Source organism: Rana temporaria, chromosome 7 (assembly GCF_905171775.1).
Source record: "Rana temporaria chromosome 7, aRanTem1.1, whole genome shotgun sequence".
Classification (NCBI taxonomy): Eukaryota; Metazoa; Chordata; class Amphibia; order Anura; family Ranidae; genus Rana; species Rana temporaria.
The window spans coordinates 67950321-67977675 of record NC_053495.1 but is presented as its reverse complement, the minus strand read 5'-3'; the positions used below and the strand labels follow the sequence as shown (position 1 = coordinate 67977675).

The 27355-nt window shown below is 44.2% G+C and overlaps 1 protein-coding gene across 1 annotated transcript in view; it reads right to left on the bottom strand.

Moving 5' to 3' along the window:
• Positions 1 to 317: 317 nt before the first annotated feature.
• TOM1 (target of myb1 membrane trafficking protein) overlaps positions 318 to 27355 on the bottom strand; it is a 235946-nt gene continuing 208908 nt past the window's right edge. Inside the window, exons 14-15 of the mRNA XM_040359559.1 lie at positions 20599 to 20638; positions 318 to 1621 (exon numbers count right to left, since the gene is read on the bottom strand). Of these exons, the coding sequence (XP_040215493.1) occupies positions 1476 to 1621; positions 20599 to 20638 (186 nt within the window). The 3' untranslated portion in view covers positions 318 to 1475. The remainder of the gene's footprint in view (positions 1622 to 20598; positions 20639 to 27355) is intronic.

Sequence of the window (27355 nt, the reverse complement as noted above, 5' to 3'; positions counted from 1 at the left end):
ATACTCTGCAACAAAATTTTACACTGTAGCGGACACATATTTTCTTTCAAAACAGTCCTAATTATGTGGTGAACGATGCCAGGTTTTACATTGTTGCAGTGCCAATTTATGAAGGAATATACTGTATATGAACAAGTTGCAGCATTATAGCAAATACAAGTGATATCTGGCTCCTGTTTAGCATAAAACAGAACTGGATAAACTGGATAAATAAAGGCCCACATGCATCAATCAAGAAATATGCACATTTTGCCAATAACCAACTACAACAATGCCAAAATATACGTATTATAAATCAACATAAAAACACAATGGTGAAAGGCTTTATGTAATATTTTTATTACGAAGAAAGACTCCCATTAAATTTAGGTGACAGATACTGACAATTATGACTTGAGAACAACCTGGAATCAGCTGTAACAAACCTGTCATTTTTTTCATGTATAGAAAGAATATTGATGCAACTGAACAAAGGTTTTAACAATAGCTAATCATTTTGAAAATTAACAAAAAGCAAATAAGGAAGCAAAGATAAAATAAAAAGACGACAATTGTATAGTGTATATAAATAGCCAATCTTGCTTGCTTTGAAATTTCCTCTTTTTAGCAAATAGTCCATTGTAAGACCACTGGACAAAGACCTAAGCCACCATGTTTTTAATTAGGTAGGACCTTTCATTTATGCTTTTCTGTGGCAACATGACAAATGGCTATAGAACTTGTGCAACAGAGCCAAAAAATGATGTTCAAGCATATAAATGAAGGCTAACTTTAAATGTTTTATTTCCAGCACTAAGCCAGCATATAGAAGATATGATTAAAAAAGCAGCAATATTCTTGTACCTAAAATATAGTGTTGGAAAAAAACCTTGCTTTGCTTTACCACATAGAAAGCAGAACATACCTCCCTGCCTAGAATTAAAAATTGGAGAAGACCATCAAGGCACTTTAGCTTGTAAAAGAGATGTTTGTTATAACATGGAAATTTCATATTAAGAAGTCCACTGCTATACTGCGGTTGAAAATCCAGAATGAAAGTTCTTCAACTAGTGCAATCTTTAATCTTGGAAATGAATTGGATTTACTGATAACAGAAGTGCACAACTGTTTCAGGTGGCACACATATACAGAATTCAGTTTGTAGTGTGTAGTAATATCGCAATTCCATGTTAACAATTCAAGCATTTGGTGCAGGATGAACGCGTATGTTGCATGAAGGGGTATCCTGACAGAGGACTGGCAGGGTGAGAAATACCAGAAAATTCAGTTACATAACACCACAAATATTTCAATTAGAAGAAAGGCAGATTCCACAGTTGTAAGGCATGGCGTTTCTAGTGGCATTCAAGGTTCAAAGGAATATCGTACCACAGGATTCCCTTTAGAGGAGGAACCTGGCAGATTCCATTCTGCTTCAGATACTGAATTTTCAAACTTGGAGATATCATAGGGTTTGTATCTCTGTTTAGGAGGATTCACAACCCAAACATGGCATCTTCATCTTTTTCTTTCCTGCTCTGTCCTGTGCTGGTTGCTGCCCGTGGGGCATCCGTTGTGGAAGAAGTCACAGATGGTAGTCGATCTGCAGCCTTTGCCCGCTCTTCTAGGAATTTATCAAATTCTGTAGTAAAAATAAAAAAAAAGACATTGTTCTGAAACTAAATACTAAAATGTATGCAAAAGAACTATTGGATTAATGCACAAAATGCATTTATTTGCCATAATCATGAACAGAAAATAGCATTATTCTTCTGCAAAATAAAATAATTTTTAACTCGTCGTGAAATCTTGTAAAACTCATTCACTCTAAATGAAAGGCAAAACATTTGTATATACAGTACTGTGAAAAAGGCTGTAAATTAAGAATGCTTTTAGAAATAGAAGGGTTAATAGTTTATTTTCATCAATTAACAAAATGGAAAGTAAATGAACAGAAGAGAAGTTCAAATCAATATTTTATGAACAGTCTTTTGTTAGAGCCAAATATTTCATGTTTTGACTCATCAGTCCAGAGCACCTGCCACAATTTTTCTGCACCCCAGTTCCTACGTATTCCTGCATGGGAAAACATAGGCCAAGTGACTGAACTATGCACGAAAACATAGGAACTGGAGTGCAGAAAAATGGCAGCAGGTGCTCTGGACTGAGGAGTCAAAACCTGAAATATTTGGCTCTAGCAAAAGGCAGTTCACAAAATATTGATTTGATTTGGATTTCACTTCTGTTCATTTACTTTCCATTTTGTTATTTGATAAAAATAAACTATTTAGGCTGCCATAGCAGTTAACCTCTCCGTTGACAGCGGCGGTAGGGGGCAGCGTGGTGTATAATTCAGCGTATCACACAGCTCACTTTTTTTACAAAATGTACACTTAATACACAGCAATGTACAACAGTGTAATACGCTGTGTTGCTGTACATTATTGTGTGATTTGGCACTGCGATTGTGCTGTAGTGTGAATGTGACACATAGGAAATAACTGTATCTTGTGTTGTGACAGACATTTTACCATGTGGTAAAAAGCCTGTCACTGCATATAGTGTGAATTTACCCCGACACTTCCATTTCTGAAAGCATTCTAAATTTAAAGCATTTTTACACCCACCTACAATGTTTGCACAGTACTGTGTGTGTGTGTAGAGAAATATATATGTCTTTACACGCACACACACACACTGAGGAAAATTATTTGATCCCTTGTAGATTTTCTAAGTTTGCCCACTTACAAAGAAATTAAGGGTCCAAAATTGTTATCATATGAGTATTTTAAATGATAGAGACAGAACATTAACCAAAAATCCAGAACAAAAAACACATGATACAAAAGTTATAAATTGAGGAGCAGTTCAGTGAGTAAAATTAGTATTTGATCCCCTACCAACAATAATTCTGGCTCCTACAGGATAACTACATTACTGTGTGTGGTACACAGATTAGTCCTGTAAATTTGATCAAGGTCCTCACAAATCATGTGTATAAAAGACACCTGTCCACAGAATCTCTTCTATTAAAACCTCACCATCATGGGCAAGACCAAAGAGCTGTCAAAGGATGTCAGGTGACAAGACTGTAGATCAAGGCTGGAATGGGCTACAAGACCATCAGCAAGAAGCTTGGTGAGAAGGAGACAACCGTTGGAGCATTTATCTTCAAATGGAAGAAATACAAAATAGCCATCAATTGCCCTCGGTCTGGAGCTCTATGCAAGAGTTTGCCTCATGGGGAAAGGATGATCAAAAGTAAGGGAACAGCCCAGAACTACACAGGAGTAGCTTGTGAATGATCTCAAGGCAGTTGGGACAACAAACCAACCATTGGTAACAATACACTACACCATGGATTGAAAAATCCTGCAACACCCGCAAGGCACTCCTCCTCAAGAAGGCACATGTATAGGCCTCTCTGAAGTTTGCCAATAAACATCCAAATGATTCAGAGAAGGATTGGGAGAAAGTGCTGTGGTCAGATAAGACCAAAATTGAGTTCTTTGGAATTAACTTGACTCACCGTGTTTAGAGGAAGAAAAATGCTGACTATGACCCTAAGAACACCATCCCTACAGCCAAGCACGGAGTTCGAAACATTATGCTTTGGGGTTGTTTCTCTGCTAAAGGTGAAGGCTGACTTTGCCGCATTGAGGGGCCATTGTACGGGGCCATGTATTGTAAAATCTTGGATGAGAACCTTCTTTCCTCAGCCAGAACACTGAAAATGGGTCATGGATGGGTTTTCCAGCATGACATTGATCCAAAACATACCACCAAGGCAACAAAGGAGTGGCTCAAGAAGCACCACATTAAGGTCATGGTGTGGCCTAGCCAGTCTCCAGACCTTAATGATATGAAAAATTAATGGTGGGGGCGGAAATTTCCAGTTTCCAAGTGACAGCCAAGAAAGAGTGGACCAAAATCCCTCCTGAGATGTGTGCAAACCTGGTAACCAAATGTCTTACCTCTTTGCTTGCCAACAAGGGTTTCTCCACTAAGGGTTTCACCACCAAGTAATGTTTTGCTTGGGGGATCAAATACTTAATTTTACTCACTCAACTGCAACTTCATTTCTAACATTTGTACCATTTTTTTTTGGACTTTTGGTTGATATTCTGTCTCTATCATTTAAAATACACACCTACGATACAAATTATAGACCCTTGATCTCTTTTTAAATGGGCAAACTTACAAAATCTGCAGGGGTCTGATCATTGGAGGACAGGTGGGCTGTTCTCTCAGCACAGCCAGAAAACTGACCACACTGGGAAGGATGTCCTTCCTTGTCTAATGTGGTCGGTTTGAAATAGGAAAACAGGGGTGTGATGCAATTGCCTATATGTCTCAGTTTAATGCTCCCTGCTAGCCATGTGTGTAGAGGTAGAAAGGAATTTCATGTGTGATTCATTCCTCTACCAGGTTATTGAAGTGCTAATGTCCCCTCACTATTCTAAAGGTTAATTGCTCTAGTGTGTTGTGTGGAAAAGCCCTGTGTTTACGGGTTACTGTGATTAGATAAGTGGCTCATGTTACTTATGCTGATTGCTTCATTGTGATAATTATCTCTCTATATGCGGGGTCGAGCTGTCTAGTTAATGTATTCAGTACAACTAGTAATTAGCGTCACTGATCTCATTGTCTAAAGAAATGTGTCTGATCAGGTTAAACATAGCGGAGCCGAACCGGCTAGATACTGATTAGTTCAAAGAAATATCCTTATTTCAAAGGATCTGTATTGAAGACCCCCCGCTGTGTGAGGGGGGGCGGAGATTGCCATTGTAACAGTTGTAACCACATATAAGCTCTGATATACCATAAAAAGTCTCTCTTGTTCCAGCATTAAGCCTTGGCACGTGTGGCTTCTTATGGCGATTCCAGGAGGGGATGTTCTTGTATGGGGAGAAGGGAATGCTTGACGGGGATATCATTCTAATACCGTCACAAATGGTTGGCAGCAGCGGGATTTTCCCTTCTATCCCCCTTTACACCCGGATTCCAAGCAGACACTGGAAGAACTACTGGAAGTTCGTGGAAGGATTGCTAGCAACAAAACCAAGCGGGTCATCATAGCAGAATTAATGGAGCTAGACCAGGAGAACGGGATTGCAGCAACGCCAGCAGTACAAGAGATGGAGAGACCAGTGATTCAGGAGGAGTCACCAACCAACAAGCTAATGAGAGAGAAGCTAGCTTGGTTCGGTCCGAACCCAACGCCGGATGTGGTGCTGAAAGTGATGGACCTGTTAGCGGAGGAGGCTAAACAAATAAGAGACGCAGAGCTACAGTTAAAACTGGCAGCAGTCCAACAAGCAGCCGCACATTCTCCAAACAGTGAGTACAGCACAGCAGACGCAAGGAAGATTCCGTTTAGCGCTTTTAAAGCTTTTGATGAAAAGGACTGTGAAATTGATAACTACCTGGCAGATTTTGAGAGACAATGTAACCTGCACCGAATAGCTAGAGGAGAGTGGGTTGCAATATTGTCAGGCAAACTGTCAGGCAAAGCTTCTGATGCTTTCCGGACCGTGCCAGATCAGGATATCCATAGCTACGCCAGGGTTAAAGAAGCGCTCCTGGCTCGTTATGCAGTAACCCCAGAGTCCCACCGACAGAAGTTCAGGGACTCACGCAAAACCACGCAAGACTCTTACGCGGAATGGGCATGCCAGTTGTCCCTGTCGGCCTCTAACTGGGTTAACAGCAGCCAGGCCACCACCGCAGAGGATATTTTGCAACTAATGCTCCTGGAGCAATTTTACAATCACATCCAGACGGACGTCAAAGACTGGGTGAGAGATCGCAGGCCCATGACTCTACCAGAGGCCGCAAAGTTGGCGGATGAATATGCGGATACTCGCAAGACAAACCAGGTCACACCACGGGTACAACCTCCACGACCAACGGTGCCCTCACACCCACCAGCCGCTAGATACCAACCTCCTAACAGACCGGTGACATCTAGCCCTCGCTATCCACGCCAGGAGGACAACGAACAACGCTGCTTCCGGTGCAAACAGCTGGGTCACTTTAAGCAGAATTGCCCCATGAACGACAACACCAGGTCAAATTGGTCTCAACCTGGGTACCGCCCACCAGCAGCAACCCATTGTGTAGACTCGGCTTGGGATCTCCAGGAGCTGGGTTCCGGAAGAACCATTGGACACCATTTACGAAGTCCTCACGGTACAATGTGGTATTACGGACAACAGGGAACACCATTGTCAGCTGGTCACGGGTGACAGCCATGAGCCGGAGGGGCCCTGGAGGGAGCTGGGCAGAAAGAGGCACCGCCGGCTACCCCCCAAGAAGAAGAGGTCCTGGAAGCCGTATAACAAGCTGACCTGGGAGGAGAAGCGACTGGAGGAGAGGGAGTCGCAGCGGGCGTCCCAGATGCGGGCCGAGATGTTCACCAAGGGCCCACCGGTGGCCCCTTACACCACCACCCAGTTCCTGATGATGAAGGACCACGTGGAGAGCCTGCAGGACATGAGCAAGCAGGAGCTGATCCGTGAGTACATAGAGCTGGAGGAGTGCATAAGCCGCATGGAGGAGAACAACCACCTCAGGTCACAGCGGGCTGACCCCCCCAGGCTCCATGAACTGGAGATGGAGCTGGAGAAGCTCAAAGAGGAGAACCGGCGGCTGCGGAGGGAGCAGAGGGTGGCTGACCCTATGGGGCACTGATCCCCCCCCCCCCCCCGAACTCTGAGCACCAGTGCTACAGCATTTCAACAAATATAACTTTTTCTTTTTATGAATCTCCTGTGATTGTCACTTCAGAGCCATAACCTGCCCCTCCCATAGCGGGACACCTAGACGGCGGCGCACAGACCCATTCGCCGTCTTCACACTGACTTCTGGTGACTCTGCAGATCGCACAAAGACTTGGGGACAGACCGGCGTGTGATCGGACGACCCGGTGGCATACCTGAGTCGGAAGCAGTTGCCAAGGGAGGTCAGTCACGCCAAACGGAGTTAACCTCGGACTAAAAGCTCTGAACCCATCAACCCTACTGGACCAGGGAAGGTCCAACCGGGTTTGCCGGAGCAGGGAGGAAAAGGGGGGCCATTGTGATGCAATTGCCTATATGTCTCAGTTTAATGCTCCTTGCTAGCCATGTGTGTAGAGGTAGAAAGGAATTTCATGTGTGATTCATTCCTCTACCAGGTTATTGAAGTGCTAATGTCCCCTCACTATTCTAAAGGTTAATTGCTCTAGTGTGTTGTGTGGAAAAGCCCTGTGTTTACGGGTTACTGTGATTAGATAAGTGGCTCATGTTACTTATGCTGATTGCTTCATTGTGATAATTATCTCTCTATATGCGGGGTCGAGCTGTCTAGTTAATGTATTCAGTACAACTAGTAATTAGCGTCACTGATCTCATTGTCTAAAGAAATGTGTCTGATCAGGTTAAACATAACGGAGCCGAACCGGCTAGATACTGATTAGTTCAAAGAAATATCCTTATTTCAAAGGATCTGTATTGAAGACCCCCCGCTGTGTGAGGGGGGGCGGAGATTGCCATTGTAACAGTTGTAACCACATATAAGCTCTGTGATATACCATAACAAGTCTCTCTTGTTCCAGCATTAAGCCTTGGCATGTGTGGCTTCTTATGGCGATTCCAGGAGGGGATGTTCTTGTATGGGGAGAAGGGAATGCTTGACGGGGATATCATTCTAATACCGTCACAAGGGGGACTTGCAAAAGGTATTTCACACAAAGCAAGTAGTACAAAGAGAACAGGATACTTCTTAACACATGTACATGGCACAACAGATGCATATCAGAAAAATACAATTCTGAAATAACATTCTTTAACTACTTCAGCCCCAGAAGGTTTTACCCCTTAATGACCAGGCTATTTTTTTGCGTTACGGTACTGCGTTGCTTTAACTTACAATTGTGCGGTCGTGCAACGCTGTACCCAAACAAAATTGAAGTCCTTTTTTCCTCACAAATAGAGCTCTTTTGGTAAAATTGAATTACCTATACGATTTTTATTTTTTGCTCTTTAACCACTTGCCGACCTCCTCATGTAAATATACGTCAGCAGAATGGCACGGACAGGCACATGCACGTACCTATACGTCCTCTGCTTGACGCGGGTGGGGGGTCCGATCGGGACCCCCCCGGTACATGCGGCGGTCGGCAAGCCTCGGGGAGCGATCCGGGACGACAGCGCGGCTATTCGTTTATAGCCGCTCCGTCGCGATCGCTCCCCGGAGCTGAAGAACGGGGAGAGCCGTGTGTAAACACGGCTTCCCCGTGCTTCACTATGGCGGCGCATCGATCGAGTGATCCTTTTTATTAGGGAGACTCGATCGATGATGTCAGTCCTACAGCCACACCCCCCTACAGTTGTAAACACACACACACTGAACCCTAAATGTTACAGCGCCCCCTGTGTTTAACTCCCAAACTGCAACTGTAATTTTCACAATAAAGAATGCAATTTAAATGCATTTTTTGCTGTGAAAATGACAATTGTCCCAAAAATGTGTCAAAATTGTCCGAAGTGTCCGCCATAATGTCGCAGTCACGAAAAAAATCGCTGATCGCCGCCATTAGTAGTAAAAAATAAAAATAAAATAAAAATGCAATAAAACTATCCCCTATTTTGTAAACGCTATAAATTTTGCGCAAACCAACCGATAAACGATTATTGTGATTTTTTTTACCAAAAATAGGTAGAAGAATACGTATCGGCCTAAACTGAGGAAATTTTTTTTTTTATATATGTTTTTGGGGGATATTTATGATAGCAAAAAGTTAAAAATATTGCATTTTTTTCAAAATTGCCGCTCTATTATTGTTTATAGCGCAAAAAATTAAAACCGCAGAGGTGATCAAATACCACCAAAAGAAAGCTCTATTTGTGGGGAAAAAAGGACGCCAATTTTGTTTGGGAGCCACATCGCACGACCGCGCAATTGTCTGTTAAAGCGACGCAGTCCTGAACTGTAAAAACCCCTTGGGTCTTTGGGCAGCATATTGGTCCGGGGCTTAAGTGGTTAAACAAAAAAGACTGACAATTAAAATAAATAAATTATATATATATATATATATATATATATATATATATATATATATATATATATATATATATTTTTACTTTCTGCTTTAATACAAGATGAGTCCTTTTTCTCCTTAATCACCATACCAGTTCAGCCATTCACTGTGTCGCCCAATCACTGCCACACCAGTCCCAGTGTCACCATAAAGCTTTATTCACACAGGGGGTATTGTTGTTTACCCATGCAGGGTTGAACAGATATTTCATGCATCCCCGTACAGGCAGTTTCATTCATGCCAATTGGGACACGGATACTGCCAATCTGTTCCCAATCTGACATCTGTGAGGTGCAAGGCCCAAACACAGGGAATTCAGGGACACGCAACCGTACGTCAGATTAGGAGCAGCGGTTGTGTCCTAATAGACAGAAATGGGGCTGCCTGCACGAAACACCTGTGCATTCCCGTGCGGGTAAATGCAGCCCTCACACAGGGTATGCATTGATACACCCTGTGTGAATGAGGGTTAATAATACAGCCAGTCACTGGGTTCCTGATTGCCACCAGACTACTGCAGCCAGCAAGTGTGTCCCTGATTGCCACATCAGTTAAGATTCACCAAAGCCAGTGTAGCCAGCAAAAAATTACCTGATTACTGCCACACCAGTGCAGTGTTGCCTTTGCCTATACTTACCCTGGCCTTTTTATTGGCCTGGACTGATCCTTTGCCTGTTCATTGACCATATTGCTGCCTACTGCCTGAACTGACCCATCTGCACATCTCGCTGACTATGTTCATTTTCTTTCCCCTTTTCCCCAAATTTGTGGCAAAAAAATAAAAATAATCAAGTCTTTAACCACTTCAGCCGCGGAAGGATTTTCCCCCTCCATGGCCAGGCAATTTTTGCGAAACGTCCCTTTAACAATTGCCCGGTTGTGCGACATTTTACCCATTTATGTCCTTTTTTTCCCAAACAGAGCTTTCTTTTGGTGGAATTTGATCACCTCTGCGGAACTGTAGAACTTTATCTTGTTCAAATAAGCTTTACCAAAAGCAACCTGGAAGTCGATTGGTTTCTACGCATTAAGACATGCAGCGCATGGGCATGCCCACTTCATTGGTTTCCATGGCATCGGTGGCCCTGGCTGACTACCGTCTCTATTCTCCCAGACTACTACTGGCTGCATTGAGCATGCGCAGCCAGTCCCTTGAGCGGATTGGCTGACTGGACATGATTGCATGACAACTAATGCCACCAACAAGGCTTATCTGAGCATGTGCCACCGACACCTTGCAGCTGAACTGCTTACCTGATTGGTTACTTGGCAACCAACATGTTCCAGGAACGTGTGCGATGAGAATAGGGACTGTGGTTTTCATACAGAGTTGCACCAGATTTTACAGTTTTAGTAAATCACCCCCAGTATGTTGTAATGGCATACTGTGTTTTTAAACGCTAACCAGAGCAGTACACGGTCATCATAGTGTCACTGCACTGCTCTAATGATAGCGACCGATCCTTTTTTTTTTTTTTACTTACTTTAGTGTATAGTACAGTGCCTGCCACTGTACTACACACTTGCAGCCATTCACTGTGAGAGGAGAGACATGGCAGACAGCAATGTATTGCAGTCTGTGTCTGTTTACATGTGATCTGCTGTGATTGGCCCTCGACTATGAATGCTGTGTCCAATCACAGTGCAGTGGCCATGTGCCCAATCTGTAGGTACCTCCCCCCTGAACAAGGAAGCTCCCGCCCAGCCAGTGTAGATGGACGACCGGGCGGGAGCTTCCTTGTTTAGGGAGGGCTTAAAATGTTAAAGCTGAAATCCAAGCACAAAACTTTTCAATTTAAATATATTCCTCAAAAAAGTACTGGCCAGTATGGAGGAGTATGTGTGGTGCGAACCCCTGGTAATATCCTCCAGTCCATTTATTGTTGCCATGGGAATGAATATATCTCTTAGGGTAAATGCAAACCAACTAGCCCGATTCTACAACAGGAACTTTTCATCCACTTTCTGTTGTAGTAGCCCATACAATTCATATTTATGGCAGTTGTATCTTTATTTTCATGGTCCACTTTCTGCGCTTCCCTTGCTGGTGCCTCTTAGCAATGCAAGGGGCCCTTATACCAGTATATGGAGTCTTACCACCATCAATTCGTTTTTCAACAGCTAAACACTGTCACCCTACTCCTGAGAAAACACACGAAACCTTGCGTGATTAATAATTTACATTTTTGGATCTACAAATTCAGAATTTTGTATTTATGGTGACTTTTGTATACTGGCTATTGGTTTGGCCTCTTACAGGGTGTTATCACCATTGCTAATTGAGGTTTTATTTTATTGGTACAATACAAATGAACAAAACTTTTGTAATTATCTGAATGATTTTAACCAACTTTGTAGACAATTCGTTGAGGGGGCCCAAACGCAAAATGTCCTGTTGTATGTAAATCTGGGAAGTGATGTACCTTTTGCAGAGAGACCCTCATTGTTAAAGGGGTTGTAAAGGTACATTTTTTTCCCCCTAAATACCTTCCTTTACCTTAGTGCAGTCCTCCTTCACTTACCTCATCCTTCCATTTTGCTTTTAAATTTCCTTATTTCTTCTGAGAAATCCTCACTTCCTGTTCTTCTGTCTGTAACTCCACACAGTAATGCAAGGCTTTCTCCCTGGTGTGGAGTGTTGTGTGCACCCCCTCCCTTGGACTACAGGAGAGTCAGGACACTCTCTACGCTGCCGATAGAGAAAGGAGCTATGTGTTAGTGGGCGTCCTCACTCTCCTGTAGTCCAAGGGAGCGGGCAAGCACGACACTCCACACCAGGGAGAAAGCCTCGCATTACTGTGTGGAGTTACAGACAAAACATGAAGTGGATAAATAAGGATAAATAAGGACATTTAAAAGCAAAATCGAAGGATGAGGTAAGTGAAAGGGGACTGCACTAGGGTAAAGAAAGCTATTCAGAAAAAAAAAAAAAATGTACCTTTACAACCCCTTTAATGTGATTATGGAGTGTAGAGCCTGATCTCCACCTGGTGTGGAATGTGAAATATTTCACCTAGGGTAGCATTTGTTGCGAGATAAAAATCAATGGGAAGGATTTCCCCGACTCCAGCTCTGGACTTGTGACCCACCATGCCAGGAAAAGGTGTATAAATTAACTAGGCTGTTTTGACAGCTTTTGTTTGCTAGTGTACAATCTTCTGAGAACATAACACTGTGCAGCTGAATATGTTATCCTGCATCCCTTAATGCGTAATTAAAATAATTTTGACAAAAATATTCTAGATCAGTTAATTTGACCGTTATGCTCATATTCATTGTCATACTTGCCTGTAAAATCATTTTATTTGGATTACATCATGGGACACAGAGTCAGGTCAATATTCCTTACCTGCTGGGTTATACTCCATCGCCAGGTGAATGGACACTGGTAGACCAAAGGTCTTTAGACAGGAAGTGATCCCCCATATAACCCCTCCCATACAGGAAGCATTTCAGTTTTGTAGCAAGCACTGAATCTTCAAAAAGAGGGGAGAGATCTGTGTCCCACGATTTACTCAAAGAAAAGGATTTTACAGGTAAGTATGATGAAAAAATATCACATTTTCATTAATCATGGGACACAAACTCAGGCTAATATTACCTGTTGGGACATCCCAGAGCAATAGTCTTGAGTGGAGGAAGACACCCTGCCAAACAATGGCCATCAGAACTTATACGGCAGCCTGCAGTATACTGCGGCCGAAAAGCCAAATCCTCGGCTGCTTGAACATCCACTTGATAAAATTTTGTAAACGTATGCACTTAAGACCAGGTAGCAGCCCTATAAATCTGAGGTACAGATACCTGATGGCGAAAAACACAGGAGGTTCCTACACCCCTGGTAAAATGAGCTCTCAGCCTAAAAGGAGAAGCTTTGTTTCAGACCATAGGCCTGAATGGCCAATTTACGGACCCAATTGGCAATAGAAGCTGCCTGCCCCTTCTTTGGAAAAAAAGTATATATCAAGGGCGCTCTGGATGTCAGGACCTAACGAAAAAAGTATATTTTGGAATGGATAGGTATCTTCAAACACTTCAGGCCGCACTCAGACAAAGCGATCTCTAATGATAAACAGAAAAACAAAGATGCCTCCAAGTGCAGAAATAAAAACGTTTTAATATCCCCAAGAGGATTAAAAAACACTTACAAGATAGAGGATGAGAATGAGCATGTAGTAAGTGTATCCAGGTGATGTTCTGCTAGCAGGAAGGTCCCAGTATGTAATACTTCCAGTAAGATCCAGGAAACAACAGCCGGTGGATGCTGCAGGCTCTGGAAACACAATAGTGCTGTCTGGGCCAGTGTGGAGTATGGAGCCCGGAAATTATGTCAGCGGAAGTGGGACGAAAACCAGCATGGAACACAAACAGGAAGTGACACACCACCAGTTTAGGCTTAAGTGTGCCTGAGGAGATAAGCACATTGGATAATCCAGGGCTTTTCCTCTTCTGTTTCAAGCCAACAAGATGTCTTGTTGTAAAGGCCTGAAATGGAACTGGGCATAGGGCACTGCCTTCGAAGGAGGATACAATCCTCCCTAGAAGACTCAGAGCTTAATGGAGGGTTGTCTAGGGCCCCTTATCTGATGCACCTGAACCTTCAGGGCACAGATCCTTAAAGGTGGCAAGAAAACTCTTGCTTGGACTGTGTCTAGGATCAGACCTAGATACTTTAGACCTGAAGCAGGTTTCAAGGCTGACTTTGCTGCATTTTTGATCCAGCCTAAGCTTTTCAAATACTGCACTGTGTATATTATGCTCTGTTCTGGAGCCTGTACTGAGTGATCTCTGAGCAGGTCACCCAGATACCCAATCACCAGGATCCCTTGGGCCCTTAAAGGAGTTGTAAACAAAAAAAAAAAAATTCACCTTAATGCAATCTATGCATTAAGGTGAAAAAACATCTGACGATGCCTGCCCTCCCGAGCCCCGGTTTACTTACCTGAACCGTCATAAGTCCCGCGGTCCTACCAGCAATTGCTCAGAAGGAGATTCATCTGCCGGGTACTCCACTGAATCCTGATCTTTTTAGCTCTTCCCCCTTCTCAACCCATTCCTGTTCCAAACTAGGAGGCTCCAGGGATGGGGATTGGTCACGCTTCTTGCCACCCTGTAACCCTGTAGGATGGATGAATCCTGCCAGCAATCCTGTGCTCTAACCCGGAAAGTGCTGAGGACAGTTCATGCTTAGTGAGTGAGTGAAAAAAATATAGCGCAACATATGCAAATTAAATCGCCTCGGGGCGCTTGGTATCCATTTCCTCCTACACGTTGCCTTAGTAATAAAGGGTGAAGCAAACGCATTGACTGTAGGTACAATACCAGATAGGCGCAATGGCTCAGATTGCCCAGAAGCCTCTGGTCTTTCAGGGGATACAACACTAGGGATACGACCAAGTTCATCAGGAACTACTGATGGTAGTTAGCCCTTCCCTGTAGTGTTAGTCCCACTCCTTTTTTTGGAAGACATTTATAGCCACAAACAAAGAGTACTTGGGTGTGAGTGACAACACCCTCTTAGAAGGAAGACCCTTTAATAGGGCTCACCAAGCCCCTATGCAACAATCCTGCTAAGCATATAAACAAAAAAGTCAGTGCTACTACCCATACATCACATGAAAAGCAGAGCTCCCGGGTGCTCGATGCACAGTCGCTGGCTGCGTAGAATAAATGAAGAAAAGATGATCCGCACTCCGGTCGTTGCTCTTAAACAATTGAAGTATTTATTGACAAACCACAGTAGACAAACGCAATAGGAAAGGTAGACGCGTTTCAGCCTATAAGGCCTTAGTTATAATCCTGCCAAGCACCTTTAGCCCGCCAAGCAACCCCCTTATGACTCATGTGACCTGGGTAAGAAGAAACGAACCACTGCAAGTGTTTGTTCAGAGCCTGCTCGGTGTCCCACAGCTGCCTTCTGGAAGCACCACATGCTTGGCTTACCCAGCTTAATGAGCTGCGTGTGTGCCGTGACATTCTATGCGTGTGTGAGCACGCACACTCACGGTCCAGGCGAAAGGGCGTAGCTGTATTTCGTGTGACGCAAATCTTTGTGCACCAGAAAAAAAAAAAAAAAAAGACTACTGCGCAATGTATGGCAAATCAGCGTGCACCCTGGCTGCCAAACAACTGTTAAAAACAGCGGCGCACTTGCGAATGCACGTGCATCATGGTGAACCAAAAGTAAAAATGTGTACGATCATGCGCAATCATACAGGCAAGGTAAAAAACAGCTAGACACAAGCAGAAAGAACGTACACTTTGCAAACACCCACAGTTAGCCCAAAACTCCCCCCTATGGTCACCGCATACAGGTGTCCAGCCTTCGCTAGCTTGACTGATTGTTACAATTATTGGGACACCCCACAATATAATAATAAAGTGGTTTCACCTACCCATCCAGGCGCAGGGCCACATAAAAAATCTGACCACGATATCAGGGTTTAGCAGCCATGATAAGCCTGGTCAGTACACACAGGGGAACACAGAAACAGGCAGGATCCACCAGGTATTGTACAACATAGAAAGGGAAAATGGACATGGCAAAAACACTGCTATATCTTGCACCTTAACCACTTGGGATCCGCCTGCCGTCAATTGACGGCTGCAGTGCGGATCCCAATTTCCAAACTGCCGTCAATTGACGGCCGCCCCTTTGGGCGTTCCCCGCGCGCGCTCCAGAGCGCGCTGCGGGGAAAATCTGTGTTGGCCGTGTCCCTCGGACACAGCCAATTACAGATCGCCGCGAACGGCCAATCAGAGTGGCCGTTCGCGAGGCGATCTGTGCGGCCAATGAGAGAGGATCTCATATGTAAACATATGAGATCATCTCTCATTGCCGTTTTACACAGAGACAGCGGTGCTGTCTCTGGAGAGGAGACCGATCTGTGCCTCTTGTACATAGGGACACAGATCGGTCACCCCCCCCAGTCACCCCCCCTCCACCTACAGTTAGAACACTAAGCAGGGATACATTTAACCCCTTCCTCACCCCCTAATGTTAACCCCTTCAATGCCAGTCACATTTATACTGTAATTAGTGCATATTTATAGCACTGATCGCAGTATAAATGTGAATGGCGCCAAAAATGTGTCCGATGTGTCCGCCATAACGTCGCAGTCCCATTAAAAATCGCAGATCGCCGCCATTTCTAGTAAAAAAAAATAATTAAAAAAAAATAATTCTGTCCCCTATTTTGTAAGCGCTATAACTTTTGCGCAAACCAGTCGCTTATTGCGATTTTTTTTTTTTTTTTACCAAAAATATGTAGAAGAATACGTATCGGCCTAAACTGAGAAAAATATGTAAACATATGAGATCATCTCTCATTGCCGTTTTACACAGAGACAGCGGTGCTGTCTCTGGAGAGGAGACCGATCTGTGTCTCTTGTACATAGGGACACAGATCGGTCACCCCCCCAGTCACCCCCCCCTCCACCTACAGTTAGAACACTAAGCAGGGATACATTTAACCCCTTCCTCACCCCCTAATGTTAACCCCTTCAATGCCAGTCACATTTATACTGTAATTAGTGCATATTTATAGCACTGATCGCAGTATAAATGTGAATGGCGCCAAAAATGTGTCCGATGTGTCCGCCATAACGTCGCAGTCCCATTAAAAATCGCAGATCGCCGCCATTTCTAGTAAAAAAAAAATAATTAAAAAAAAATAATTCTGTCCCCTATTTTGTAAGCGCTATAACTTTTGCGCAAACCAGTCGCTTATTGCGATTTTTTTTTTTTTTTTACCAAAAATATGTAGAAGAATACGTATCGGCCTAAACTGAGAAAAAAAAAATGTTTTTTTTTTTTTAAATTGGGATATTTATTATAGCAAGAAGTAAAAAATATTGTATTTTTTTCAAAATTGTCTCGCTTCTTTGTTTATAGCGCAAAAAATAAAAACCGCACAGGCGATCAAATACCACCAAAAGAAAGCTCTACTTGTGGGGAAAAAAAGGACGTCAATTTTGTTTGGGAGCCACGTCGCACGACCGCGCAATTGTTAGTTAAAGCGATGCAGTGCCGAAAGCTGAAATTTCACCTGGGCAGGAGGGGGGTATATGTGCCCAGTAAGCAAGTGGTTAAAAGGAGAGTGTAAAAAATAAAAAAAATTATATATATATATATATATATATATATATATATATATATATATTTTTTTTTAACCACTTAACCCCCGGACCATATTGCTGCCCAAAGACCAGAGCACTTTTTGCAATTCGGCACTGCGTCGCTTTAACTGACAACTGCGTGGTCGTGCGACGTGGCGCCCAAACAAAATTGGCGTCCTTTTTTCCCCACAAATAGAGCTTTCTTTTGGTGGTATTTGATCACCTCTGCGGTTTTTAGTTTTTGCGCTATAAACAAAAATAGAGCGACAATTTTGAAAAAAATGAATATTTTTAACTTTTTGCTATAATAAATATCCCCCAAAAATATATAAAAAACATATTTTTTCCTCAGTTTAGGCCGATACGTATTCTACATATTTTTCGAAAAAAAAAAAAAAAAAATCGCAATAAGCGTTCGTTGATTGGTTTGCGCAAAAGTTATAGCGTTTACAAAATAGGGGGTATTTTTATTAATATTTTTTTTTACTAGTAATGGCGGCGATCAGTGTTTTTTTTTCGGTAATGTGACATTATGGTAGATACTTCGGACACTTGACACATTTTTGGGACCATTGGCATTTTTATAGCGATCAGTGCTATAAAAATGCATTGGATTGCTATAAAAATGCCACTGGCAGTGAAGGGGTTAACACTAGGGGGCGGGGAAGGGGTCAAGTATGTTCCCTGGGTGTGTTCTAACTGTAGGGGGGGGTGGCCTCACTAGGGGAAATGACTGATCTTCTGTTCATACATTGTATGAACAGAAGATCAGCATTTCTCCCCCTGACAGGACCGGAAGCTGTGTGCAGCGCCCCTAGTGACCTGCACGAGAGCAGACGTTATATTACGTGCTCTCGCACAGGGGAGCCGACTTGCCGCCGTTAAACGACGGTGGGTGGTCGGCAAGCAAAGTGTTCCCGTCTTGCGCACTAAGGCAAACGCGCGCTTTGGTCCTGCATTACAAACATCTGATCATGGGCATCGATTCTAGCACCACAATTCCTCTGTAAATCAAATGCGGTAACCTGAAAAGGCTTTTAACCACTTAAGCCCCAGACCATTTGGCTGGCCAAAGACCAGGCCACTTTTTGCGATTTGGCACTGCGTCGCTTTAACTGACAATTGCGTGGCGCCCAAACAAAATTGACGTAATTTTTCCCCACAAATAGAGCTTTCTTTCGGTGGTATTTTTTGAGTATAAACAAAAATAGAGCGACAATTTTGAAAAAAAAATTTTTTTGCTATAATAAATATCCACAAAAAATATATTAAAAACATTTTTTTTCCCTCAGTTTAGGCCGATACGTATTCTTCTATATATTTTTTGTAAAAAAAAAAAAAAAAAAATCACAATAAGCGTTTGATTGGTTAGCACTAGGGTTGTCCCGATACCGATACTAGTATCGGTATCGGGGCCGATACTGAGCATTTGCGCGAGTACTTGTACTCACGCAAATGCTCCCTATGCTTCACCGATACTTGTTTTTTTCAGAGAGCGGGTGGAGAGCGGGCGGAGAGCGGGTGGAGAGGGGGCGGAGAGCTGCTCCTGCTGCCGCCGTCTAGTCCCCAAAGAGAAAGCCAAGCCCCCCCCCCTTCCACCGCCGCCTAGTTGATCAGCGTGGGGAACATTACAGCTTTCATTTGAATAGCTGTGTGTTCCCAGCCACGCCTAATCATATATAGCCCCTCCCCCTTGTCCAGGCACCTTGTTAGACAGATCACCCATCCCAGGATTGGATGGGTGATCTGTCTATCAAAGTGCCCGGACAAGGGGGAGGGGCTATATATATGACGAGGGGTGGAACACAGCTATTCAAATGAAAGCTGTAATGTTCCCTGCGCTGATCAACTAGACGGCGACGGCGGTGGGGGGAGGCTTTCTCTTTGGGGACACATGGCTGCATTTGGGGACACATGGCTGCATTTGGGGACACATGGCTGCATTTGGGGACACATGGCCACAGTTAAAAAAAAGGATCGGTAATCGGTATTGGCGAGTAGATTAAAAAAAAGTATCGGTACTTGGACTCGGTCCTAAAAAAGTGGTATTGGGACAACCATAGTTTGCACAAAAGTTATTGAGTCTACAAATAGGGGATAGTTTTATGGCATTTTTATGAAAAATTGTTTACTAGTAATGGCGGCGATCAGCGATTTTTATCAAGACTGACATTATGGCGGACACTTGACACCATTCCCACCGCATCTAATATGACTCAATGTGTCTGGGACAAACGAGTGGTCTAGCCGTTCACTGTTCCCGTGTGGCAAGCCTCCCCTCCAATTTAATAGAGGAGAGAGAGAGAGAGAGAGAGAGAGAGAGAGAGAGAGAGAGAGAGAGAGAGACTGTTGGCTAGTGAGAATTGGGTCTTCCAGGCGGCTAATGTCATCTACCCTGTGAAGCCATTGGGCAATAGTCGGTGGGTGTGGGGATTTCCAATTAAATGGGATGCACGCCTTGGCTGCGTCCAGGAGATGGCGGATCACCGAACCCTTATACGCCTTTACAGGCATGTCCGTTACGTGCAATAAAAAATAGGCCGGGTCAAAAAGTGCCTGAGCTGAGAAGCCCTCAAAAAGTCCAGTTTGTACGGACCATCAAGGTCTGACAGCTCCGCCTGCGTCCTTCACTTCCCCTGGAAACTATAGTGGGACGCCTGAAACAGTCCTGCATCCCTCGGCGTGCAAAACCTCCCGTCCCAAACTGGGGATGGCCTATCACTGGTCTCAAAGGGAAATTGCTGGGCGAGAGGGAAGACTGCACCAGTAGTCTTGCACAGACCCCCACAGTGTTGCCTATCAGGGGATGGCGCTTAAGTGCAGGTGGCATTGCTGAATGACACCAAGGGGATCTATGGAGGGGTATTACACTCTGGTCCTGTTCCAGTCTCGTCCACAGCTTAGTATCCCCATGTCTGCACCAGTCCAGAAGCCTGCTCAGATTGCTTGCATGGTAATAGGCACGTAGATCCGGCAGTGCCAGACCCCCATGTAGCTTGGGGAGGGAGAGTTGTCTCCTGTTCAGGCATGGGGATTTTCCTGCCCAAAGGAATCGGGACATATCGGCATGCGCTTGCTTAACCAATATGCATCTTTTACAGAAGTCAATCAGACCATCAACTTCTCTTAAACAGGGGTGACTAAACATGGATTGAAATTTGTACAGCCTATGCATACTGAACTGGCAGAATTTTGATCAGTGTGTACAAAACTGCAGTCATCAAAGCCTTCAACAAACCTGTTAAACACTGCATAGGTCTTTCCAATGATGTCATATTAGCACTTATGCGGTAGAGATTTGTAGCTATATTAGCTTAAAAAAAACAAAAAACTACCCATGACAGTTTAAATACTGTTGGAAAACAGAAGTTTTTCAAACAAAAGCCATTGTTTTATGAGATAACGTTTAGGGTACTTGCCTTCACTAGTGACGCCATCCTCCCCCTCAATCTCTTCTTCCTGCATGAGAGAAAAAAAAAGCACTGATTAGAGATTTTCTGTATGTGGAGGTAATTCAATTCAAAGAGATAGGAGCAACAATGCCACTAGTCATGCTTCAGCTGTTAGAATGGATTCAATACAGGGATTCTCTAAGCTGTACTGTGAATTTTCCCTGCAGTTCTCCCCTTTCACACACAAATGAATTAAAGCTTGACAGCTTCAATTAATTTCACACTGTTGGGCAGGACATCTATGGTTGGAAACCCCTGGTTTACAGCATGCTGAACTCATTTAAAGAGTTTTATTTTTTGTTATTTCTTTAGCTCAAAGCCGAGATCCACCCAAAAATGGAACTTCCGCTTTACAGGTGACCCCCTGACATGCCAATTTGGCATGTCATTTTTATGTACCTATTTTTTGTACCTATTGGACATCTAATCGGGGTTCGGCCAGCTCTGGTGCACTATGGGATGCCTTTAAGGCCTGGGTCAGAGGGGAGTATATTTCCCGGATATCTGCGCTGTGGAGGGAGGGTGAGGGGAAACTAGTGGACAGGGAGGCGGCGGTTGGGAGGTGCGAGAGAGTGTATGTTGCTGCGCCTACTGAAGCTGCTTACTACACTTGGCAACAGGCCCTTCGGGAACTTTCCTTGTACCGGGTTGATCAGACAAAAAAAATCCATGCTGGACTCTGCTCAGTGGGTTTTTGAGTATGGGGATAAGAATGGGCGGTTGTTGGCTTGGCTGGCTAGGGGGCAGACTCGCTCTACACACATTAGTGGAATCCGGGATGTGGGTGGAACAGTGCTTACTTCCCCGGACAATATTATAGTAGTAGGTTCTCCCAGTTATTCCGGGGAGGTGTACGCATCAAAGGCTAGTTATCCTCCCTCTTGCATGACTTCCCTGTTCTGACGGTGGATGCTAGGTCTTCCCTGGAGAAGGACATTTCTTTGGAGGAGGTGCAGGAGGCGATTGGGGGGCTGCAGAGTGGTAAAACGCCAGGGATAGATGGGCTCCCGACCAAATTCTATTCCCAAAATCTGGAATTTGTGGCCCCTAAATTGACAGCCTTACTTTCGGAATTTCGTGCCCGGGGTGCCCTACCAGAATCTATGGCAGAGGCAGTTATTGTGTTGATGCCCAAGCCCGGTAAGGATCCTCTCGACTGCGCCTCATACAGACCTATTTCATTGCTGAATGTGGACGCTAAAGTTCTGGCAAAAATTCTTGCGCAGCGTCTGTCGGGTGTGATCACGGATTTGGTCCACATCGATAAGACAGGGTTTATGCCGGGTAAGGGCACCGACATTAGACAACTTTTTTTAAACCTACCCCTGACTCATGACCGGACTGGATCTCGTGTAGTGGCCTCCCTCGTCAGGGTTGTGCCCTCTCCCCCAGCCTTTTTGCTCTGGCTTTGGAGCCCCTGGCAATTGCGGTCAGGGAGTACCGGGCGATACACAGGCTTCGGGTTGGTAGGCTGGAGAAGATATCCCTTTACGCAGACGATGCCCTGTTATATTTGAATGATGCGGGTCCCTCGCTGTTGGCTGCCCTCGACACATTTGAGATTTTTGGGAGATTTTTAAGAATTAAAATTAATTGGTCAAAGTCGGTGCTCTTTCCACTTGGTGACCAGGCCCCTGCACTGGCCAGCCCGTCCCCCTTACGCTGGGTATCGGAATTCAAATATTTAGGGGTGGTGGTGACTAGAGACACTGCCCAATATTATGCTCGCAATGTTCTTCCCCTATTGCAGACGCTTAAGGAAAAATGCCTGGCTTGGTCTGGGCACCTCTGAACCTCCTCGGGCGTATTAATATTTTTAAGATGGTCCTACTACTGAAGTTTAATTATATTTTTTGCAATAGTCCGGTGTGGGTCCTAGCTTCCTTTTTTAGGGCTGCGAATAGTTGCATTACTTCATTCCCGTGGAATGGGGCAGACCCCAGATTAGCTAGATCCGCCCTCCATCTCCCAGTGTAACTGGGGGGGTCTTGCTTTGCCTGATCTTGTGGTATACTTCTGGTTGGCCCTCTTGGTGATGGCCTATTGGTGGTTTGAATGAGCGCGCTCTAATGCAGCGGTGTGTCTCGAGGCTGCCTGTCTGGGCTCCTTGATTTTGATTTGGATTTGCGCAACCTGGTTTACAGAGGGGTATGGGCGTATGATAGGGTTCTGGCCCCTACTAGAACTACCCTTAGGGTTTGGTGTGTGGCTAGGAGACGTTTTGCCCAAGGAGATAGATGGTCCCCGGTCGAACCTCTGTGGGGAAATCCCAACCTACCCCACCTTAGAACGATACCTGACCCTCAGGTTTAGGCTAAGCGTGGGATCAGGACTCTGCGGGACATTATGCTGGCTGGTGTGTTGTTACCGTATGCCCAGCTCAGCCAAAAGTTCCAGCTGCCGGGGTGGATGCTCTTTCGATACTTCCAGCTTCGACATGCGGTCAGGGCGCATTTCCCTTCCAGGCCCCTACTTGAGCTAGACCCGGTTGAGGCAGTATTATCGCAGGATGACCTTAAAAAAAACGCTTTCGGCCCTCTATGGGACCCTACTCAGGACTGACACGTCCAAACTAGAGAAACTCTGGGACCAATGAAAGACTGATATCCCTACACTTGACAGGGAGGACTCGTTAGGAAACTGCCCTAGGTTGGCAATTTCTTCCCGGGATAAACTTCAAGTTAAGTTGCTACATAGGGTGTACTTCACACCTCTGAGGCTCCATAAGATCTACCCTGACCGGGACCCCTACAGCCCACGTTGCCGGACCCACGTGGGTACCTTTATTACATATGCTTTGGGACTGTCCTAAGATATTGGTCTTTTGGACGGAAGTGTTTGATATGATCAATGTCAGGGTGGATTTTGCACTCCCCCTGTCACCAGAGCTGGCCCTTCTGGGAATACCGGATGATGAACAGCTGTCCCATCACAGTTAATTGCTCATCGCTTATTTGTTTTATGCGAAGGCGGCTATTATTTCCGGGTGGTCTTCTACTGATCCTCAGTCAGTGCCCTCCTGGTTGGCTATGATTGATGCTGCAATGCCTTTGTATAAATTTACGTATATCAGTAGAGGATGCTCTTGGAAATTTGATAAGGTGTGGCTGGCGTGAATGTTCCCCCCTCCCCCCTCCGGTTTCTTCTTGGGAAGACTGACCTGGAGATCCCCTTCCCGCTGTAATGTTGGGTTGCTTTTGACCCCATGGAGCTTATAGAATAGGAATGTTACAGCTTATTTTTCTTAATAACTACTGGTTCTAGCCTGGGGGGCCCCCCGGTGGTACCCTGACAATGTGTTTTTATTATTTCCCCTCTGCCTGTAACCTACAATGTTCTTAAACTGTCCTCTGTTTGATTGTACCGTCATGTCATTTGGCTATGTTAGCCGTGGTTTCTGTTATGTTACTGCATACATAAATGTTTAACACAACCCGATTGTTAAAAACAATAAATAAATGTTATCCATATAGATAACAATTTTATGTGATATTGATTAATCAAAATTATACTGAGAGTATTGTATATTATGCCTGTTGCCACAATCCCAGAATAATATAAATATATATTCTTCAGCACCAATATACAAACTGATACACATTATGAAAATAGAACATTATTTAACAGATAGTTCAGAAGACATTTTTCTGCACTCAGACATGCCTAGTGGGTTGAAGGTAATATTGCCTGAACTCAAAGTAAATTATATTTCTTTAACCAATGGAAAAGAAACCATACCTTTTTGGGTTGAGCCTATGATCTTTTTGTCCGAGATAGTATTTAAAAGGCAAGAGATGCCGTGAAAAGGCTCTCAAGAACACTCAAAACACCCGATTACCATCAATCATACATGCAGACACATACATTCTACAGGGAAGTTTATCATTGCTGTGTCATGGCAAAGGGACTACACTCAAAATTTAGCTGGTGTTTCAAATAAAATTCAAGATTTTATGTAACACAATCGGTATTTAAATTTTATGTAACATTTGTTTATGTCAACCAGTATATATAACCAGTTTGTATGATTACATGTCTGTTGAATAAATTCCATATTTTTAGGCTGTGGTTATATTCAATTGAATCTGTATCTTAAAAATATTATCGTTAAACATTAATGAATCAAATACTGTGCAGGAAAACTTTCCTTAATAAGCGCAACAGTGTCCGAAGCCACGTTTTGAAACAATTGTAAATATGAGCCCTTACAGTCCTGTTTACAACTGCTCATTCATGCTTTGCTTAAAAAAAAATTATATTCCATGTAGCTTCAGTGGCGTTTCAAAGCCCCTTCAAAGCCTTCATAGAAGTAAATAACAAAGCTTGCTTGAAGACCCACCGAAGCCTCATCGAAACCCCATGAAGCCTCATCGAAGCTCCAAGCAAAAGCAGGTGTAAACAGGACTGCAAGCTAACTTTTTTGTGACAGGAGGTTTGACTGGCGGTCAGAGAGCTTTAAAGTGTGTCCGAAAGCCATGTTTTGAAGCAAATGTAAACTAGCCCTAAGAGGATCATCACTGCTTATGCTGTCGGTTGCCAGAAATACATCATAGCTCCAAGGTCTTTATTATTACTGGCTCTGGCGAGTCTGTACCTCTCATATACGTCTGTGGTGGGGCATGATTTGAAGTACATTGCACTTTATATTTCTTTTGAATTACGGTGATTGTACTTTCTTGCTCTTTTCATTTTGTGAAGATTAGGAGTTTTTCCATATATATTTTTTTCAATGTACAGTGGGTACAGAAAGTATTCAGACCCCCGTAAACTCTGTTATATTGTAGCCATTTGCTAAAATCATTTAAGTAAAAAGTTTTCCTCATTAATGTACACACAGCACCCCATATTGACAGAAAAACACAGAATTGTTGAAATTTTTGCAGATTAAAAACGAAAAACTGAAATATCACATGGTCCCAAGTATTCAGACCCTTTGCTCAGTATTTAGTAGAAGCACCTTTTGATCCAATACAGCCATGAGTCTTTTTGGGAAAGATGCAACAAGTTTTTCACACCTGGATTTGGAGATCCTCTGTCATTCCTCCTTGCAGATCCTCTCCAGTTCTGTTAGGTTGGATGGTAAACATTGGTGGAAAGCCATTTGTAGGTCTCTCCAGAGATGCTCAATTGGGTTTAAGTCATGGCTCTGGCTGGGCCATTCAAGAAAAGTCATGGAGTTGTTGTGAAGCCACTCCTTCGCTATTTTAGCTGTGTGCTTAGGATCATTGCCTTGTTGGAAGGTAAACCTTCGGTCCAGTCTGGAGGTCCTGAGCACTCCAGAGAAGGTTTTCGTCCAGGATACCCCTGTACTTGGCCGCATTCATCTTTCCCTTGATTGCAACCAGTTGTCCTGTCCCTGAAGCTGAAAAACACCCCCACAGCATGATGCTGCCACCACCATGCTTCACTGTTGGGACTGTATTGGACAGGTGATGAGCAGTTGTTTAAGGATTCATATGAAATGATCACTTATTTTTTATATTCCTATAGAGCAGGCATGTCCAAAGTCCGCCTCGGGGGCCAATTGCGGCCCCCGTTCCAGTTTAATGTGGCCCCCCTGGTAATTTGGATATATACTGTATTTATCGGCGCTGCCTCGGAGGGGACAGGGAGAGGGGGAACGAGTGCTGTCAAATTACATACAGGAGAATCTCCTGTTTACTCAGCGACATCTGTAATAGAAAGTCCCGTCTCCTGGGCTGCCATTGGACGACTCCTCTGTCTATCATAGGAGGCGGGAGAAATTGAATTAAAGAGGCTGCTGTGTAAACAGGAGATTCTCCTGTATGTAATCTGTTGGTGCTCATCCCACCCCCCCCCTTCCCTCCGAGGCTGCAGATGGACATCGATCAGGCTGCGTTCATGGCAATGGAGAGGCTGCATTCATGGCAATGGAGAGGCTGCATTCATGGCAATGGAGAGGCTGCATTCATGGCAATGGAGAGGCTGCATTCATGGCAATGGAGAGGCTGCATTCATGGCAATGGAGAGGCTGCCGATGGGCACTGATTAGGCTGCATTGATGGGCAATGACCCTTATTTTGCTTCAGTTTTTAATTTACATTTTTTTCCCCTGAAACTTCCCTCCTAAAGTGGAGGTGCGTGTTATACGCCGATAAATACGGTATATCCAAATAACACGCCCACGCTCATCTCTTCACCACACACAGCCACAAAGGCAAGAGAATTCTTGTTGGTCAGTGTATTAGTTGCTCGAACGAATACACTTAGACCAAATTTTAATGGTTCAAAGAATGTCAGGCAAAAGGGTCGGCCCTCACACATGTTCACTTCATCAAATCTGGCCCCCTTTGAAAAAAGTTTGGACACCCCTGCTATAGAGTTTTGAGGTAGCGCCACACTTTATTTTCCAGTATTCACATTTGAGTGGTTTATTTGCTTTAAAAGAGGCCGCTTCACTCATTTAATAATTTACTGACGCCATGCCTAATCACCCTAAACACACATTTGTGCCCCACACTTTGCTGTGCACCCCCTGATGTGCCCTGTGATGCACTTTAGTGTTTGGCTCATGCCCTGTGATGCACCCTGCTGTGCACTGCCTAATGTGCCCTACTGTATGCCCCATACCCTGTGATGTGCCCTAAAGTGTCCCCCCTGATGTGCCCTGCTGTGATGCACCATGCTGTGCTCAATGTGCCCTGCTGTGTACACAATAAACCCTGCTGTGTTGTACCCAAGTTGCTTGATCAATCAGTTTGGG